Consider the following 19,374-nt stretch of genomic DNA (forward strand, 5'->3'; position numbering starts at 1 on the left):
GGAAGGGGGAAGGTGATAGGAACATACGTTGCTGGGCAACTGCTACTGCGGCGATCCGACATGGGGGTCCGTGGGAGCCAGAGTCAGATGCCACACTAGCACCCGCATCATTGTCGCTGTCAGATGCCATGGCGAAGGGGAGGGCCTCAAAGTTAGCGCTGATTTCTTCTGCCAAGTCAACACAGAGGTCAGCAGCGTTGCGGTGTGCTTGGCCCTCTGCGTACGCAAACGCCCGGCAACCAAAGTTGGCACGAATCTTTGTGTTCTAAACAAAATACAACACAAACCATGACAAACATAAGCTGCATTCATTGGACTTTAAATCTTGCTTGACATGTCCAGGCATAAAGGCCCACCTTTTTCTGAATGTGCACCAGAGGCCACATGCCCCCTGCTACGTCCTCGAGGTAGGGGCTGAGGCGCTGGCCACAGTAGGTGAAGTAGACCCGCCCTTTAGGGGCCTGGCCTGGGGGTGGAGGGGTGCCCTCTGAGCGCTCCCAGCCAATGCCCGCAACATCCCCTATAGGCAGGAAGAGAATGGTCACCATCCAAGATACATTGAGTTCAAAATCAGATGTTTCACCAATATCTGTTAAATATGCAATACACATTGGTTGGCATAAGTGTAAAAAATAAATAAATAAAGTAAAATGAATGATGGGAAAAATAGGAGGTAGGTGATATTATGAAATTAGATAAAAAGGACTGTTTCCTATCTCACCAGGAAGTAGGGCCACGTCCAGCCTCACACTCTTCCACTGCAGCAGACTGGAGCCATTATAGTGCACAGCCCTACCATTACTGAAAGGGTGAAAAACAGAGACAGAGACAGGGGTAGGATGAAACAGAAAGGAAAGAGAGAAAGGTCAGCACTCAGTCAGAGACAGGGCAGTGGGAAACCTCTGAGATTACAGCTATAAAATCCATATGAACACATACTTGTGAAAGAGGCAGGTGCCAACAGGGTTGGTCCACGCTCCGTCTCGCTTCTCTGCTTCTGTGGCAAAGCCGAAAGACGCAATAGGACCACTGTCATCTTCTGAGTCTCCATAGGAGGCTATCTCTATCTCCCAGTAAAAGGAAGGCGCCTACAGGAAAAAGAGGGAGAGGAATTTTAAGATTCCAAATTAGTCAGCCTGCTTCATAAGCACGCAAAACTGAATTTTCATTCATATAAAACCCAGTGCCATTCCCAAGACATCCAGTTAGCGTAGCGGTGCCCACCTGAACAGGAACAGGTGAGGTGGCATAGATGAAGGTTCCCCTGGGCAGGCCTCCTCCAGCACTGGGGTCGGCCAGGAAGGTGACGGAGGTGAGACGGGATGAGAATACGCAGGCACGCACTGGAGGGAACCCCCTAGATGGACACCACGTCATCTCCTTGGGCTAGGGAGAGGGACAGAGTGGAACAGAGAGAGTTAGGAGACTGGCCCTACAAATCTCAATCGGAATCCCTTCATCAATCAAAAATTCCTAATACGGTTTTATGTCCGTTATTAAAATCAGTAGATCTCAGTAGATAAATGAGTCGAAAGGCTACAGCGACACCCACCTGGCGCCTGTCTGTCTGGAGGGGAGGGGGTGGCGGGCGAGCGCAGTCTCGGTACAGCATCCTCACTCGCTCACACTGTGCTTCAACCATGCCGAGACGCTCCCCTGCACAACACAGACGCACTGTTACACACAGCAGCCCTACTTCCTTCCACACAATCAATACTACTGTCATATAGGAAAGTAAAGTCATGCTGCATTGCAGAAGTGGTCTCGTAATTGAGCACTATGCTACTGGGTGGTCACTCACCAGGACTGCACTCCTGGGCCACTAGGTTGAGCACCTCCACAGCAGCAGGACACTGCTGAATGAACTCCTCACAGAACGAGCTGTCCTCCAGGAGCTGGGCCATCACCAGACATGCCCTGGAACACACACATTTAACCCTCAATATTAACTAAACAAAACAAATATACAGTGCCTTCAGGAAAGTACTTTTTACACATTTTGTTACATTTCAGCCTTATTCTAAAATTGATTAAATAAAACATTCCTCAGCAATCTACATACAATACCCCTTAATGATGAAGCAAAAACAGGTTAAGAAATTTTGCAAATGTATTAAAAATTTTAAATAGAAATGCCACATTTACATAAGTATTCAGACCCTTTGCTATGAGACTCAGGTGCATCCTGTTGCTATTGACCATCCTTGAAAAGTTTCCACAACTTGGAGTCCACCTGTGGAAATTCAATTGATTGGACATTATTTGGAAAGGCACATACCTGTCTATATAATGTCCCACAGTTGACAGTGCATGTCAAAGCAAAAACCAAGCCATGAGGTCCAAGGAATAGTCCGTAGAACTCCGAGACATGATTGTGTCGAGGCACAGATCTGGGGAAGGGTACCAAAAATGTCTGCAGCATTGAAGGTCCCAAAGATCACAGTGGCACCCATCACCCTCAAATGGAAGAAGTTTGGAACCACCAAGACTCTTCTTGGAGCTGGCCCGCCCGACCAAACTGAGCAATCGGGGGAGAAGGGCCTTGGTCAGGGAGGTGACCAAGAACCCGATGGTCACTCTGATAAAGCTCCAGAGTTCCTCTGTGGAGATGGGAGAACCTTCCAGAAGGACAACCATCTCTGCAGCACTCCACCAATTAGGCCTTTATGGTAGAGTGGCTAGACAGAAGCCACTCCTCAGTAAAAAGGCACATGACAGCCCTCTTGGAGTTTGCCAAAAGGCAGCCAAAAACTCTCAGTCCATGAGAAACAGGATTATCTGGTTTGATGAAACCAAGATTGAACTCTTTGGACTGAATGCCAAGCATCCCGTCTGGAGGAAACCTGTCACCATCCCTACGGTGAAGCATGGTGGTGGCAGCATCATGTTATAGGGATGTTTTTCAGCGGCAGGGACTGGGAGACTAGACAGGAACAAGGCAAAGATGAACAGAGCAAAGTAGAGAGAGATTCTTGCATGAAAACCTGTGCTCAGGACCTCAGACTGGGGGGCAATGGTTCACCATCCAACAGGACAACGACCCTAAGCCCACAATCCACTCCTGCATTGTCTTGGCTTCGGGACAAGCCAGAGCCCAGATTGAACTCAATCGAGCAGCTCTGGAGAGAATTGAAAATAGCTGTGCAGCAACACTCCACATTCAACCTGACAGAGCTTGAGGATCTGCAGAGAAGAATGGGAGAAACTCCCCAAATACAGGTGTGCCAAGCTTGTAGTATCATACCCAATAAAACTCAATGCTGTAATTGCTGCCAAAGGTGCTTCAACAAAGTACTGAGTATAGGGTCTGAATACTAATTTAAGTTTTTTATAAATTGGCAAATATTTCTAAAAACCTGTTGTTGCTTTGTCATTATGGGGTATTGTGTGTAGATTGATGAGGGGGAAAAAAAAATTAATCAATTTTAGAAGGCTGTAACGTAACAAAATGTGGAAAAAGTCAAGGGGTCTGAATACTTTCCGAAGGCACTTTATGAAACAAACACAGGTGCAGAGTAGGGCTGTTGAGGTGACCGTATTACCAGCAGTCATGAGTCATGACCGCAGTAAAATTCCACGTGACTGTTGAGTCACAGTAACCTCCTCTTATGCACTCAGGACATGCGTTGGTCGTAGCCTACCCAACTCGCTAATGACCATCAGGTCGCTAATGGCCTAGTACTCAAGGCTCTATCGGAAAACATGGTCATTTCGGATGTTGTTTCAATGCCTAAGAAAGAAATTGACCGTGCTCTTTAAGTTGATGATTCATTCAAAACACCAATTTGCATATCTCTCTCTCTATCTATATACAGTACCAGTCAAAAGTAGACACACCTATTAATTCCAGGGTTTTACTTTATTTTTACTACTTTCTACATTGTAGAATAATAGTGAAGACATCAAAACTATGAAATAACATATGGAATCATGTAGTAAGAAAAAGTGTTAAATCAAAATATGTTATATTTGAGATTCAACCCTTGCCTTGATGACAGCTTGCAAACTCTTGGCATTCTCTTAACCAGCTTCATGAGGTAGTCACATGGAATGCATTTCAATTAACAGGTGTGCCTTGTTAAAAGTTAATTTGTGGAATTTCTTTCCTTCTTAATGTGTTTGATCCAATCAGTTGTGCTGTGACATGGTAGGGGTGGTATAAAGAAGATAGCCCTATTTGTTAAAAGACCAAGTCCATATTATGACAAGAACAGCTCAAATAAGCAAAGAGAAACGACAGTCCATCATTACTTTAAGACATGAAGGTCAGTGAATCCGGAAAATTTCAAGAACATTGAAAGTTTCTTCATGTGCAGTCGCAAAAACCATCAAGTGCTATGATGAAGCTGGCTCTCATGAGGACCGCCACAGGAAAGGAAGACCCAGAGTTACCTCTGCTGCAGAGGATAAGTTCATTAGAGTTACCAGCCTCAGAAATTGCAGCCCAAATAAATGCTTCACAGACTTCAAGTAACAGACACATCTCAACATCAACTGTTCAGAGGAGACTGCGTGAATCAAGCCTTCATGGTCGGCCGGTACCCCTGCACATTGACTCTGTACCGGTACCCCCTCTAAATAGTCTCACTATTGTTATTTTACTGCTGATCTTTAACTACCTGTTTCCTCTTATTGGTATTTTTTTTAAACTGCATTGTTGTTCAGGGGCTTGTAAGCATTTCACTATTGTAGTCGGCGCATGTGACTAATAAAATGTTATTTGATTTTGATTTGATGCAAAGAAAACTACTAAAGGACACCAATAAGAAGAAGAGACTTGTTTGGCCAAGAAACACTAGCAATGGACATTAGACCGGTGGAAATCTGTCCTTTCATCTGATGAGTCCAAATTGTAGATTTTGGGTTCCAACCGCCGTGTCTTTGTGAGACGCAGAGTAGGTGAACGGATGATCTCTGCATGTGTAGTTCCCACCGTGAAGCATGGAGGAGGAGGTGTGATGGTGCTTTGCTGGTGACACTCAGTGATTTATTTAGAATTCCAGGCACACTTAACCAGCATGGTTACCACAGCATTCTGCAGCGATACGCCATCCCATCTGGTTTGCGCTTAGTGGGACTATCATTTGTTTTTCAACAGGACAATAACCCAAAACACCTCCTAGTAGTGTAAGGGCTATTTGGAGAGTGAAGGAATGCTGCATCAGATGACCTGGCCTCCACAATCACCCAATCTCATCCCAACAACTGCTGTAGAAACTTTTTCAAGACTGTTAGAAAAGCATCCCAGGTGACTACCTCATGAAGCTGGTTGAGAGAATGCAAAGAGTGTGAAAAGCTGTGAAGGCAAAGGGTGGTTACTTTGTATCTCAAATATATTTTGATTTGTTCAACACTTTTTTTTGGTTACTACATGATTCCATATATGTGTTATTTCACATTCTAAGGTTTGTATCATTCAACTAAAGTTGACAAATAACTAAATCTAGTGTATTGGACCAGTTTCAAATGATATATTTTCCGCACAACATAACCACTTCATATGTGCACCTGCTCCGGAATGGGAAAAATATCCTTTCTAAGTTCAATTATATTGTTCTTACTATAAAATCATATAATATTAAATAAAGGCACAGAACTCATAGGCATGTTTTGTCTGCTAAATGAACAAGCAAGCATACAGCATGGTGCATAGCCAGATAACACACAGTAGGCCAACTCATATTCTGTTCATTCTTCATATCATAATGTTTCTTTAGACCTGCCTAAAATAAATCATGGATTTATTGTGATGTGTATATTAAATTGATTTAGACTTTTTTTAAATGAAGATGTTCCAAACGCGCCTTCAGCGGCTTGTATGCTGCTTGTATGCTGCTTGTATGCTGCTTGTATGCGTGGAGGCCTGGAAAAGCAAAACGTGTTTACGTTAATTAACGGTCAATTACCATGAGACCGGCACTCTTTTACACGACAATAACCGGCAAAATGTCATGACCGCCACAGCCCTAGCGCAGACACACACTTTTCGGAGCAGAAAAACGTTATGACCAAGATAATGTCCTCGATAGTGATTTACCTGGTCCTGATTTCAGCCAACAGGCGAACAGCAGCCATAACAGGACTGGAGCCATCTCCTGAGGCGGGGAGGGAGGAGTGGATGGACAAACTGCCCTCCTGTGGCAGAAGCATGGACTGTACCGCCTGCACCACCTTCTCTGTGATGGACAGCTTGTAGAGGGGCATCGCCTGGGAGAGAGAGAGAGGGGAAGGGGAGAGGGACAGGGATGAGAAGAGAACATTAAATTAGCCTACTAGTGAACATTAAAGCACTTTCATCATTTTCAGTCAAGTTACGTTATGTGTGTCTGACTTCCCTCACCCTCCCTGTTCTTACCTCAGAGCGGGGAGTGCAGAGGCGGGAGATGGGCACCGTCAGGATGTCTGAGGCCTTGCAGGCCTTCCTGTACTCGCAGGAAGGGAACTTCACCGTGGCAATGCCCTCCTGCTCGTTGATGGACATGACCACACCCACGCTGCCCAGCACTCCTTTACCCACCACCTGAGGGAGCAGAGGGACCATGATGAGAAACATGCACTGACCAATCACTGCTATAGCTCTTCCTGCCCACAGCACTGTTGGCCTGGTATAGTGTTGTAGGTACCCAGCATGTTAATTTCACCACAGAGACAGGTACAATGCATGTTGCTAAGGGTGTACTGGGTGTCTTCTAATGGATCTATCAACTTGTGCTCCTCTCCTAACCCACCTGGACCTCTGAGCCAATCTTGATGGTCTCCTTGAAGCCTCCAAGGGCGCAGAGTGCCGCCACAGCCTGCCTGCCGATGGCCTGGAGTTTAGCCAGCTTCCTGCCGCTGCTGCTACCGTTCTCCAGGATGCTCTCAGCATACTTCCCCAGCTGTGGGATGAACATCAGTGCTCTGGACAGCACCTGGCACAGTCATCAGTAGCGGTAAGTCCATGTGTTATCACTATGATCTTCATATACAGTATATTCTTAGAATTACATGGCTCTAGCATCTGCAAGTAGACCTTAGAATGGCTGCAGCTGCCTCTAAAACCTGCACATTCTAATGGTGCTTTACCTTCTCTGCAGTGCTGGTCCAGATCTGGGCGGTGTTGGATTCGGGAGCTGTGAGCAGGCTGTGCAGCAGGGCGATGACCTCAGCAGCCATACTGTTGGCCACATGTCCACTGATGAAGGGCCTGATCGGGTCGGACCTGAACAGTGGAGGGAGAGAGGAGACCGGTTAGAACCGTTCTCCGCTCTGGTTAACTAGAACTAGTGTAGCAGATTCAATTCCACTGGTATTACGGTTATACAAAAGTAATAATATAAATCTTGCACAGCTTGAGTGTCACACCAACCTGGCCAGTTCAGAGTTCCTGTCCCGACACACAGAGGTCTGAGCGCTCTTCTTCTTGTCCCCTGTGGTGACTCCTCCAGCAGCCTCCGGGACCAGAGCCTCCACAGGCGGGCCCACGCTCACTATCAGCCCAGACTGGGCCCACTTATTGGCCTTCCTCAGGGCGGCAGCAGCCTCCTCTGTGATCACCTCACAGCTACCACTCTGGTGAGGTGAATGAGAGGAATGGGGAAGGAGCAGATCAGCCAGGAATAAATGGTATTTTTCTTGAACATATGCCTTGACTAGGTTTAATTCTTCACTATTCTTCTTTCACTCAATGACACCTAAATGACTTTTACAGCCGCATGAAAACTTTAAAAACAGGCCTGACCTTGGTCATGTCTCTATCCATCTTCACCACCTTCTCCATGTTGGCTCCAGTTCCAAGGCGGAACGGCCGGCCTTCTGAGCTGCTGCAGGCCACCAGGGAGGAAAAGCACAGGTGTCAGAGAGACTGCATGGATGGTTTGGCACACATGAAGTTAAAAGGTCTCAGGAGGTATTACGATGAGTCTTACCTGAGCAGTGGCTGTAGAACCTCATGAGAGGACTGGTCCTCCCGCTTGTGGATAAAGATGGACAGTTTGCCATCCACAGCCTCGCCCTCCTCCCCAGCGTCCTTATCTGACTTCAGGGTTCCCTTGGGGCTGGAGCGGCTCAGGCTGGTGTCTGGTTCTGAGGAGCTGGGGGACAGCAGGGTCTGGCAGCCTGGTGAGGGACACGGTGTTAGAGACAGCAGTCTAACAGAGGCCAGATATCTCATGACCAAAATGTCCTACCTGGTACTACGTAGTCAGCCAGCTTGGCCAGCAGCAGAGCGGCGATACGCGAGGCGGGGTCGGTGGCGTCCTGCTGCTCAGCATCTAGGGTGTTGATGGAGTAGCTCCAGGAGGGTAGCGCCACGTTGCCACAGTCCTCTACACTCATCAGGGGCAGGGCAGCGCGGCACAGCTGCAGGATGATCAGCACCAGCTTGGGAGACGGCCGCTGGTCCAGCAGCAGGGACAGGAGCTTGGACACACAGGCTGGCTGGCTCAGGATAGCCTTCCCTATGTGGCTCCTGGAGGAACGCCAGACAATAATAGAAAATTAGAAGGCGACAACAGTCATTTCACAAACACAGAACACAAAAAGACTGACGGTGATGTGTATTTGACCTGTTGTTTGCTAGTGGTTACCTGGACAGGTCGTTGAGCAGGCTGAGGACGTCCTGCAGAGCATCGTTCCCTGCTGCCTGGTTCCCACAGCACTCTGTGGCTCTGACCAGGTGGTTGGTCAGCAGGCTGGACACCTGCCGGGCCAGACCTGAGTGGACCGCATCTGTTGAACCACCTTAAGAGAGGGGGAGAGGGATTTCTGCAGTAGTAAAAATTATCGCACACTGTACTCTCTGTAGAAAACACCGATGTGAGGTTGCATCCTAAAGTCTGATTATCTATATTCAAAAGGTCATGAAAATACCCATCTTTCCTCTGGTTTCTGAATTATTGGCCTAAAATCTACTTTTGCCAAGCTTGCCTAACTTTAACCTCCAACTATTCTTCTGTGTTTTGTCCTCACTTTGTTAGTAGACCCTGAAGACATGAAGACAGCCTTTCATACCTTCCTCTTTAGCTAAAAGGCACAGCGCACTATCAAGACATTGGAAACGTCTGAGTGAAAATTATTCTCATATGTTCTGCTTCAGCGTTGAGGTTCTCTTCATTTCTTGGAGTGGGCTACCCATTTCACAAGCTGATAAATTATCCCCCCCCCCAAAAAAAAACGATCATTCATACCTTCCACCTTCTCCCACTCGATGCAGCGGTTGGCAAGCACCTGGAAGGCAGCCCAGGCCATGGTGGCCACCTTCTGCTTCTTGGTCTGCTTCTCATTGGAGCTGCAGTCCCTCTGGCCACTCAGACTGCACAGGCGGTCCATGAGCTGGACCAGACCACTGCGCACCAGGCACTGCTCCTCACTCCTACAGGAACACATGGGCAGACGTGTGGGTGTTTAGAGAATGGCAATTCTAGGAAGTCAGGCATTTTTGGGTGCCAAGAGAATGAGGTGAATTGTTTGTTCCTGATAACAAACAAAGCCGTTTTCCAAGAGTAACACGAGGATTTCGGAAGATAGAGAATAATTGTCTTGCCTAGTATAGGGGATGGTGCAGAGCATGCCAATACTGTTGGAACAAGCGATGGGGAAGCGGGCACATAGTGACACTACAGACGTCATAGTCTCCCCAAAGGCCTCCTGCACCTGCTCCACCATTCCCCCACAGGTCAGCTCCTCGATCCTGCACAGAGGACACAGATACATTTAGAAAATTGAATTTCTCCTGCATTATACACTAAAATACATTTGGATATTGGACAGGGCTTTCAGAATATTTTTTAACTTATGTACAACGGGCCCTCATTCATAATAGTCACTAACGGATTACAATCATCTCCATTTACAGTAGGGCGAGGCACGAAGGTCACAGTCTCTCACTATTTATTATAGCACTAGAACCATTAGCCGAAGCCATTAGGCTGCATCAGTCAAAGGGGTTACTATGGGAGGTTGGGAGAATGAACAACTGCTTTATGCAGACAACATATTACCATTATTGTCAGACCCGCCAACTCTCCATTTTGCCTTTACTGGACCTAGTAAATACATTTTCATAGATAAAGGTAATGCCCCTATCAAAACATTGTCTGAGAAGTGACCTCGTCAACTTGGGATTTCAATGGGTCCCTAAAAACCTAAAAGTTAAGAACTGGGATAATATACAAATGTCATTAGGGGTTACGATACAGGTTACAAAGATGGTCATGGCTCTTAAACTCAATTATGTCATCAGCATGTTACCACTGTCCATGCCGGTCTGTACCTGTGGATTTAAAATTATTACTCCGCTTATTTGGGCCGGTAACACGGCCAGGATAAAACTAGTGAGATTACAGGCAAAGACTGAGGAGTGAGGATTAAAGATGCCCAATATGAAATTATATCAAGAAGCCTTTATAACTGCCCAAATAGGCTTTCTTTATTGAGACCTCAAAAAGGCCAAGGTAGGTGGACATGGAAGAACTTAATGCCCCATTTGGAGCATCAGATTATTTGAGTCAACAAAAGGTGGCACTACAGAATGTCCCATACAAAAAAAATATATGGAGTCAGATTCATAAGAGGGAAAAAAAACATCACCTTTCTTGACAAACTCTGCTTCGTTATGGAATAAGCCTAAATTGAAAATAAGAGGACACATGGTTTTCTGGAAAGATTGGTATAGAAAGGGGATAAAGAACATCACGTGTCTTTATCAAGAACCTCTTTTGAACAACTAAGGAACAAGTAGATTTTACAGCTTAGAGATTGTATGTTAAAGGATAGACAGAAAAACAACAAATTCCCTGTACATTCTAATATAAGTGTTAAGATAGAAATCCTCTGCAAATTACCACATACCGCAGGAACTTGTAAGGGCCTAAAGGTTGTATGGGAAAAATACTTTGAAGTTACATTTTGAGAGGAGGAATGGAACAAAAAAGTACAACAGATGCTCCTCCCCGTGAGAGACGCCCGGTCCTAGCTGATTCTTCAATTTCATTCTTTAGAGTCTAAGACATTGGGGAAGGGAAAGGCGAAGCATGGCAAATGGAATTGTTTTAAGATTGTCATAATATGGGATCATTTAGCTATTTGATTTTGAGGACCCCTTTAGGTATATATTTTAGGGGGTTCAAATATAGGTTTTGGCCTTCACTACGAAAGCCCATAGATACGCATTGAATAACAAATTCATACATGGCAAAAAAAAACAGTAAAACATAATAATAATAATAATAATAATAATAATAAAAAAAGGTTGAAGTGACTGTCCTAAATCTACGAGATATAGATAGATATACACACACACACAGTTGAAGTCGGAAGTTTACATACACCTTAGCCAAATACATTTCAACTCAGTTTCACAATTCCTGACATTTAATCCTAGTAAAAATTCCCTGTTTTAGGTCAGTTAGGATCACCACTTTAGTTTAAGAATGTGAAATGTCAGAATAATAGTAGAGAGAATTATTTAGTTCAGCTGTTATTTCTTTCATCACATTGTCATTTTGTTGTCTTTCGGCCATTTTGCCACAACATTGGAAGTATGCTTGGGGTCATTGTCCATTTGGAAGACCCATTTGCTACCAAGCTTTAACTTCCTGACTGATGTCTTGAGATATTGCTTCAATATATGCACATCATTTTTCTGCCTCATGATGCCATCTATTTTGTGAAGTGCACCAGTCCCTACTGCAGCAAAGCATCCCCACAACAAGATGCTGCCACCCCCGTGCTTCATGGTTGGGATGGTGTTCTTCGGCTTGCAAGCCTCCCGCTTTTTCCTCCAGACATAACAATGGTCATTATGGCCAAACAGTTCTATTTTTGTTTCATCAGACCAGAGGACATTTCTCCAAAAAGTACAATCTTTGTCCCCATGTGCAGTTGCAAACCCTAGTCTGGCTTTTTTATGGCAGTTTTGGAGCAGTGGCTTCTTCCTTGCTCAGCTGTCTTTTAGGTTCTGTATATATAGGACTCGTTTTACTGTGGATATAGATACTTTTGTAACTGTTTCCTCCAACACCTTCACAAGGGCCTTTGCTGTTGTTCTGGGATTGATTTGCACTTTTCGCACCAAAGTACGTTCATCTCTAGGAGACAGAACATGTCTCCTTCCTGAGGGGTATGACGGCCGCGTGGTCCCATGGTGTTTATACTTGCGTACTATTGTTTGTACAGATGAACGTGGTACCTTCAGGCATTTGGAAATTGCTCCCAAGGATGAACCAAACTTGGAGGTCAGACTTTTCTGAGGTCTAGGATGATTTCTTTGAATTTTCCCATGATGTCAAGCAAAGAGGCACTGTGTTTGAAGGTAGGCCTTGAAATACATCCACAGGTACACCTCCAATTGACTCAAATGATGTCATTTAGCCTATAAGAATCTTCTAAAGCAATGACATAATTTTCTGGAATTTTCCAAGCTGTTTAAAGGCACAGTCAACTTAGTGTATGTAAACATCTGACCCACTGGAATTGTGATATAATCTGTCTGATGAAAGAAATAAAAGCTGAAATAAATCATTCTTTCTACTATTATTCTGACATTTCACATTCTTAAAATAAAATGATGATCCTAACTGACCTAAGACAGGGAATTTTTTCTAGGATTAAATGTCAGGAATTGTGAAAAACTGAGTTTAAATGTATTTGGCTAAGGTGTATGTAAACTTCCGACTTCAACTGTATATTAATGTCTGTCAAGTTATTGTTTAGTGTTAAATATAATTCAATTGCATTGTTATATTGTGAAAGAAAACAATAATTATAATTATAATTATAAAATAAATTCTCCCAAATGTAAACATGCCATGAAGATATATTAATGGTAGGTTTGTGTGTGAGTGTGTGTCCATGCCTTACCTGGGCCCTCCCTGCAGCACCATGGTAACAGGTCCCACCAGGTGAGTGACCCCACCTACCCTGACTGCGGCAGTGAGCAGCTCCCTCATGTGAACGAGGGCTTGCTTCCTCGTGCTGCCCCGCCTCCACCGTGTCTGAGCCGCAGACAGGAAACTGCTGCTGGACACCTGGAGGAGGCAGAACTCGGGTAAAATATGAATAGACTCAACTTCTCTAATTGTTTGGCACCAAAAACACAGAATTAAATGTGCGGTGACTGTGGCGGACGGCTGCACTTACAGACTGGTCGGGCAAGGTCCCTATGAAAGCAAAGAGCTGCCCCAGCAGCACACTGTACGTTGGCTTGTCCCGGCTGTCCTCCATGGCTAGAGACTGCAGCAGGGTGAAGGAGCTGCTGCGGTGACTGGTGGGGTGGTGTCGCCTCCTGCAATAGAGGAGAATAACGTAGAGGGGTGAGTACTCTCTCCATCCATCATCAACTTAGTGTTGTTATGCTTGTGATACACTTTCTCTGTATCAAAGAGATTTTTGTGGACAGTGAACCTTTGGCTGCTGTGTGGGAACTCCAGGTCCTGGTTGGCAATCATCTCCAGGTCGGAGGGCGCAGACATGCTGCGCAGGAAGACTGGCTGCTTCACCCCGGGAACCACCGTCTTAGTGTCTGACACAGACTTACAGGCTGCCACACAACAACAAAAAGACAGAATCAGTCACCTCTATTTTATCATACTACATCCAGGCAGCCAAAGTAAATCAGGAGAGGGGTACAGAGAAGCAGGTGTAAGCTAGGGAGGTGGAGTAGACTGGGGAGGTAGTTATGTAAGGAAGTGTAAGCTGAGGGGTACCTGGCGTGCCAGCAGGTGTGGTGTTCAGGCTCCTGCAGTGAGGAGCGATGGTGACGTGGAGCAGCAGCTCTGTGCGGTTCATCAGGCTCTTCACCAGGGCTTTGGTTTTGGCCAGTGGCACACCACTCTTCAGGTGGACGGAGTTCACCTCCTGGAAGAACTTCTCCCTGTGGACAAACGTAGACCACAAACCAGAAGACAAGGAAGAGATGTTAGTCTCAGCAGTCTTAACATCGGCATTGTCACGTGGCTCTTCTCCAATGTCTTACCTCAGTGTGAGGACAACATTTTCCAAATCACCCCAGTCCAGTGGGACCTCCTTTAGTGAACACAGCAATTCTAGTTCCTTCATTTTGTTCTGGGGAGACAAAAACTAATTATATTTGCTGAACAGTGCACAACTTTATGAGAATCGGAGGTGAAGGGATGTGTACCTCAAAGAAGTGATAGTCGTGGAAGAAAGGAGCATTGTTCTCCAGCTTTCCCTGCTGAGCTTCCTCCACCTCGTTCTGCCACTTCTGCTCCAGCTCTGCTACACTCTGATGGATGGCAACAGACAAAGTTCTACACACACACACACACAGAGAGGGAAAAGCAGACTATAATAGCCACTTGTGTACCTGCAGCTGGCGCTCCATGGCGTTGATCTTCTTGAAAGTCTCGGCCATGATCTTACAGAGCAGGTCGTACTCCTCAGCGTGCTCCTCGCGGTACTGGAAGTTGACGAGCGACTGGAGAGCATCCACCAGCGTCAGGTGCTTTATCACACACGACACTATGACCTCCTCCATAACGTCTGGCCTGATCACCTCCCTGACACAGGCAAGTCAGAGAGAAAAGGGGGAGAGGATGGGCAGTAATGACTGGTTAAAATAGAATTGGAATGGCAGTTGAATGTGGTATATATGGTCACCACTTCTTACTTGATGCTGGGACGAAACTGTGGTCGCCCCCTGCCGGACACCTCTCGTAGCCGGCTCATGATGCCTGGAGGCAGGCGGATGCGGGGCAGGTCAAAGTAGGCCCCAGGCATGAGGCCCGGGGGAGGGATGAGCACGTCAGAGGGGTAGGTGAACTCCCGGTCCTCCTCGATGGTGAGGGGTAGCGGAGAGGGACTGGGGGTTAGGGCTGGAGAGATGGCACCATTAGCTTCCACCTGCCATTGGCACCTGGAGGAAATGGATAGCATTTAGTCTCGGCTGTCCTGGTAACCGCTCTCTGCCACGGTGTCACCAGTGTTATTTTACTAGGGTGTTACTATTTAGTTGGTTATAGGGGTATATGACTGTGCTGCGACATTGCAGTGCATTCGTGCCATCTATAGTGTGTGCTCTGTATCATTCGCCATATATGCTGAGTCACCTTTGGAGCAGCTTGGAGCAGAGCAGGTCATGGCAGGCGTCCTCCTCTCGGGTTACTTCAGGTCCGTTGTAGAGGATGCGGAGCATGGAGCAGGCCAGTACAGACAGACCCAACGCCAGGTCTGCCAGGAAGGGGAGACCCCCAGAGACATCCTCTGATGATTCCTGTAGCGGGAAAACAGAGACAGATCTACGTAACAATGTCTGGGTGTGTATGTCAAACATGGCAGCAACATACTGTATTCACAACAGTGCAGTGATCTAACTCCACAGCTGTGTGTACCTGCGCTCAGACAGTGCAGTGATCTAACTCCACAGCTGTGTGTACCTGCGCTCAGACACTGCAGTGATCTAACTCCACAGCTGTGTGTACCTGCGCTCAGACACTGCAGTGATCTAACTCCACAGCTGTGTGTACCTGCGCTCAGACACTGCAGTGATCTAACTCCACAGCTGTGTGTACCTGCGCTTGGACACTGCAGTGATCTAACTCCACAGCTGTGTGTACCTGCGCTCAGACACTGCAGTGATCTAACTCCACAGCTGTGTGTATCTGCGCTCGGACAGTGCAGTGATCTAACTCCACAGCTGTGTGTACCTGCGCTCAGACACTGCAGTGATCTAACTCCACAGCTGTGTGTATCTGCGCTCAGACAGTGCAGTGATCTAACTCCACAGCTGTGTGTACCTGCGCTCAGACACTGCAGTGATCTAACTCCACAGCTGTGTGTACCTGCGCTCAGACAGTGCAGTGATCTAACTCCACAGCTGTGTGTACCTGCGCTCGGACAGTGCAGTGATCTAACTCCACAGCTGTGTGTACCTGCGCTCGGACACTGCAGTGATCTAACTCCACAGCTGTGTGTACCTGCGCTCAGACAGTGCAGTGATCTAACTCCACAGCTGTGTGTACCTGCGCTCGGACAGTGCAGGAGAACCCCCACATGGCTTTGTCTGGGGTATTGTGCTCGCGCCCACTCCTCATCTCAAAGGAGAACGTCACTGTGTCCCCCTCCACCTTGACCAGGTCTTTGGGCCAACCTGTCCCTAGGACACTGCGACTGCCATAGCCCAAAGTGTTGCCTCCATACTCGATCACCTTGCGACTGTTAGTGTTGGGCCCGGCATACATCACCAACTGGAACACCAGCGAGAAAAGACCAAGTCAATATCTTCCTCATAGAGCTTTGCAATGATAAACTAGATTAGACAAGTTATGACATAGCTTTAACATGGAAATGTGATGTGGGGTGGAGAGGTGCAGGGATTGGTCACCTTGTCGTAGTCGTACTGCGAGGAGCAGCGGGAGTCGAAGCGCAGGTAGAGGCAGCGTGCTCCTGGAATGTGTACCGTCTCTTTGAACTTATAGTTGTCTCGCACCGGGTGGACCGTCTCCACCGTCTTCCCCGCAGCCCACGGGGCAGGGATCTTCAGGCCTGTCAGGAAGCCTGGCTCCTCCCGCTCATCTAGGATTCTAAAGCTGGAGCAGGACAGAGGAAGTCAGTCAGTCATCAGGGACAGAAACACAAACACACTTGGAAAACCAGGCTTAAGGTCCTGATAAATCTTGCCTACAGAGGACCATGTGTACTCTTACCAGTCATCATCAGCAGCAGGCGCCTTTTGGCCCAGCGGCCCTCCTACCAGTGGAATGCTGTCAGTGAAGAGAGGAGACTGGGTCTTCAACAGCAGAGCAGTCTGTGAAATAACCAGGAGAAACCCATATTATAAATATATATGCTAATTCTCCTTCCAAACTATCATCAACTTTCAATTAACAAGCACAACATGTCTACCCATCATCCACCACAGAAAGCAGAGACGACAGACGTTCTAAACTAGAGAAGAATATCTACATTGAGGTGAGACGGGGGTGTTTGTTTGAGAGCCCCCACCTGGCTGGTGTAGAGGACGAGCTGCACTAGCTGGGGCATGAGAGCGTCAGCCAGATTGAGTGTCTGCAGGTTGGGGTGCATCAGAGAGGTGAGCAGCACCGGCAGCAGGTGGCCCAGCATGGTGGCCTTGGTCATCTGCTCCAGACCCTTCAGCCTGCGGTCCGGAAGGAGAGAGAAGTGGGATAAGAGGTATGTGGAAGAGAGGTCGAGGCAGACAGAGAGGGAAATGCATAGAATGGGATTTATATGCATACAAGGGGGAACATGCAGATACACAGACAAAAGGTCAAGAGAGTTAGGGGTAGGCATACAACACGTAAAATGACAGGTTGACAGGTAACAGGAAAAGCAATGGTAGAGGGGTGAGGGTCACCTGGTCTCTCGGTCAGTGATGTCACTGTTGATGAGAGTGGCGGTCACCTGCTGCAGGGTCTCCAGCACCTCGTCACAGCCCATCAGGATCTTGGTGGCCAGCGACAGGATGCTTGTCTGCAACTCCTGGGAACCACACACAGAGAAAAGGCAACGCTTCCGTAACAGTGCTAACTTTATTCTAACAGGAAAACGACCACACAACTAAACTTGTTTACAATCAACACTATAACAAAAGTTAAACAAAAACAAGTTTAGGTGTTTGTAATAAAAAAAGGGCTTACTGTTGAACATGCTAAATACGGTGGCTATGCTGTCATGATTTAATATCCTTGATCTATTGCTGCAGAAACTGAGGCACAAGACAGACACAGAGAGAGAGAGACACACACAGAAAAAGAGAGAGAGAGAGCGAGAGAGAGAGACAGAAAAAAGAGAGAGAGACGCAGAAAAAGAGAGAACGAAAGAGACGCAGAAAAAGAGAGAAAGAGACAACGAGAGAGAGAGAGAGAGAGAGACACAGAACGAGAGAGAGAGAGAGAGAGACACACAGAACGAGAGAGAGAGGGAGGGAGACAGAAAAAAAGAGAGAGGGAGGGAGACAGAAAAAAGAGAGAGAGAGGGAGACAGAAAAAAGAGAGAGAGAGAGAGACGCAGAAAAAGAGAGACGCAGAAAAAGAGACGCAGAAAAAGAGACGCAGAAAAAGAGACGCAGAGAAAAAAAAAGAGAGACGCAGAGAAAAAAAAGAGAGAGACGCAGAGAAAAAAAAAGAGAGAGACGCAGAGAAAAAAAAAGAGAGAGACGCAGAGAAAAAAAAAGAGAGAGACGCAGAGAAAAAAAAAGAGAGAGACGCAGAGAAAAAAAGAGAGAGAGAGACAGAGCGAGACAGAGAGAGACAAAGACAGAGAGAGAGACAGAGAGAGACAAAGACAGAGAGAGAGACAGAGAGACAGAGAGAGAGAGAGAGACACAGAGACAGAGAGACAGACAGAGAGACAGAAGGCTAGAGGTCATGATCAGATGAGCTTCTGCTTTTTTCAGCATTTTCTTTAAAAAAATAGATTTAGATAAACTTGGAATTTTTTGTCAGGAACATACACAGGATGCTACCCTCTACACCATAACCTTCACTTCAAATCAAAATTCAAAACCTACAACCTGATTTGGGATGGAATTACAGAATCACCTGGAAGGTTTTCAACTACCAAGGATTATTATTCTATACAGAAAATTCTCTGGAAAACAACAGAAACCTGAAAACACCATCCAACCTGGAACTGAGTGAATAATGTTTAGTCTGAAACTATATTTTATTTCCAAAAGCCAAGAAGAAAAATACACTACATTACTTTATAAGGACTGAACGCTAACATAATTCTGCCAAGCTTGATATAGCTTCAATTAGCACTGACGTGTCAAGTGAGAGATGTCAAAGCCCTTTAGCCCAACAATGGCAGGAGAGTCACACAGTCTACTCCAACCAAATGGAGAGGCCTAAGAAACTGCCTCCTGCTGTTCAGATGTAATTAAAATACAGTACCCTGTTTATGTAAAGAATGATAGGGCAAGAAAATATTACAAAATGAAGCTCCTTAAGGAAAATCAAGAGACACTTTTTGCTGACTATTACAAAAATGGGAACATCAGCAACCTTATCTTCCACACAAACCATCCCCTGGCACGGCACAGTTCTATATTAGCACACTACCCCTTTGTTAAGAGAGGGGGAGGAGTCCACTCTGAGTCCACTAATATAAATCTCTATAAGTCTGGAACAGTAATTGGACAGTGTAACCCCAAACAGTTTCAGCTGGACTTTCACCTTATCAAAAAATTAGCCCAGCAGGTGAAGCTCTACCTTGAGAAAGATACCCCCACCCCGGGAGGGTCAGACCAGACCTCTTCATTATATAACCGCACAGACGAGCCACCACCAGTAGAAAGTCAACCTCCCAGCACAGAGTACTACCCTCTCATTGAAATTAAGGATACATTTACCCAGCTGGAGGTAAGGCAGGTGGAGCTGGAACAGCAGGTGATTACACTCCAGACAGCACAGA

The 19,374-nt window shown here is 46.3% G+C and overlaps 1 protein-coding gene across 7 annotated transcripts in view; it reads right to left on the reverse strand.

Annotated features, from left to right (window-relative positions):
* LOC139410929 (probable E3 ubiquitin-protein ligase HECTD4) overlaps positions 1-19,374 on the reverse strand; it is a 66,829-nt gene that overhangs the window by 25,479 nt on the left and 21,976 nt on the right. For all 7 annotated transcript variants that reach the window (XM_071156602.1, XM_071156599.1, XM_071156601.1 and 4 more), the window contains exons 18-49: positions 17,315-17,439; positions 16,942-17,095; positions 16,644-16,744; positions 16,322-16,526; positions 15,960-16,184; positions 15,048-15,211; positions 14,609-14,854; positions 14,306-14,498; positions 14,120-14,224; positions 13,955-14,043; positions 13,686-13,852; positions 13,384-13,519; positions 13,120-13,264; positions 12,841-13,007; positions 9,524-9,670; positions 9,168-9,352; positions 8,568-8,721; positions 8,169-8,449; positions 7,908-8,097; positions 7,721-7,802; positions 7,349-7,551; positions 7,066-7,201; positions 6,729-6,911; positions 6,356-6,520; positions 6,038-6,207; positions 1,802-1,917; positions 1,553-1,656; positions 1,225-1,386; positions 940-1,088; positions 722-801; positions 357-520; positions 28-265 (exon numbers count right to left, since the gene is read on the reverse strand). In XM_071156602.1, the coding sequence (XP_071012703.1) occupies positions 28-265; positions 357-520; positions 722-801; positions 940-1,088; positions 1,225-1,386; positions 1,553-1,656; positions 1,802-1,917; positions 6,038-6,207; positions 6,356-6,520; positions 6,729-6,911; positions 7,066-7,201; positions 7,349-7,551; positions 7,721-7,802; positions 7,908-8,097; positions 8,169-8,449; positions 8,568-8,721; positions 9,168-9,352; positions 9,524-9,670; positions 12,841-13,007; positions 13,120-13,264; positions 13,384-13,519; positions 13,686-13,852; positions 13,955-14,043; positions 14,120-14,224; positions 14,306-14,498; positions 14,609-14,854; positions 15,048-15,211; positions 15,960-16,184; positions 16,322-16,526; positions 16,644-16,744; positions 16,942-17,095; positions 17,315-17,439 (5,131 nt within the window). The remainder of the gene's footprint in view (positions 1-27; positions 266-356; positions 521-721; positions 802-939; positions 1,089-1,224; positions 1,387-1,552; positions 1,657-1,801; positions 1,918-6,037; positions 6,208-6,355; positions 6,521-6,728; positions 6,912-7,065; positions 7,202-7,348; positions 7,552-7,720; positions 7,803-7,907; positions 8,098-8,168; positions 8,450-8,567; positions 8,722-9,167; positions 9,353-9,523; positions 9,671-12,840; positions 13,008-13,119; positions 13,265-13,383; positions 13,520-13,685; positions 13,853-13,954; positions 14,044-14,119; positions 14,225-14,305; positions 14,499-14,608; positions 14,855-15,047; positions 15,212-15,959; positions 16,185-16,321; positions 16,527-16,643; positions 16,745-16,941; positions 17,096-17,314; positions 17,440-19,374) is intronic.

The sequence above is a fragment of the Oncorhynchus clarkii genome, chromosome 6, assembly GCF_045791955.1.
Source record: "Oncorhynchus clarkii lewisi isolate Uvic-CL-2024 chromosome 6, UVic_Ocla_1.0, whole genome shotgun sequence".
Lineage (NCBI taxonomy): Eukaryota > Metazoa > Chordata > Actinopteri > Salmoniformes > Salmonidae > Oncorhynchus > Oncorhynchus clarkii.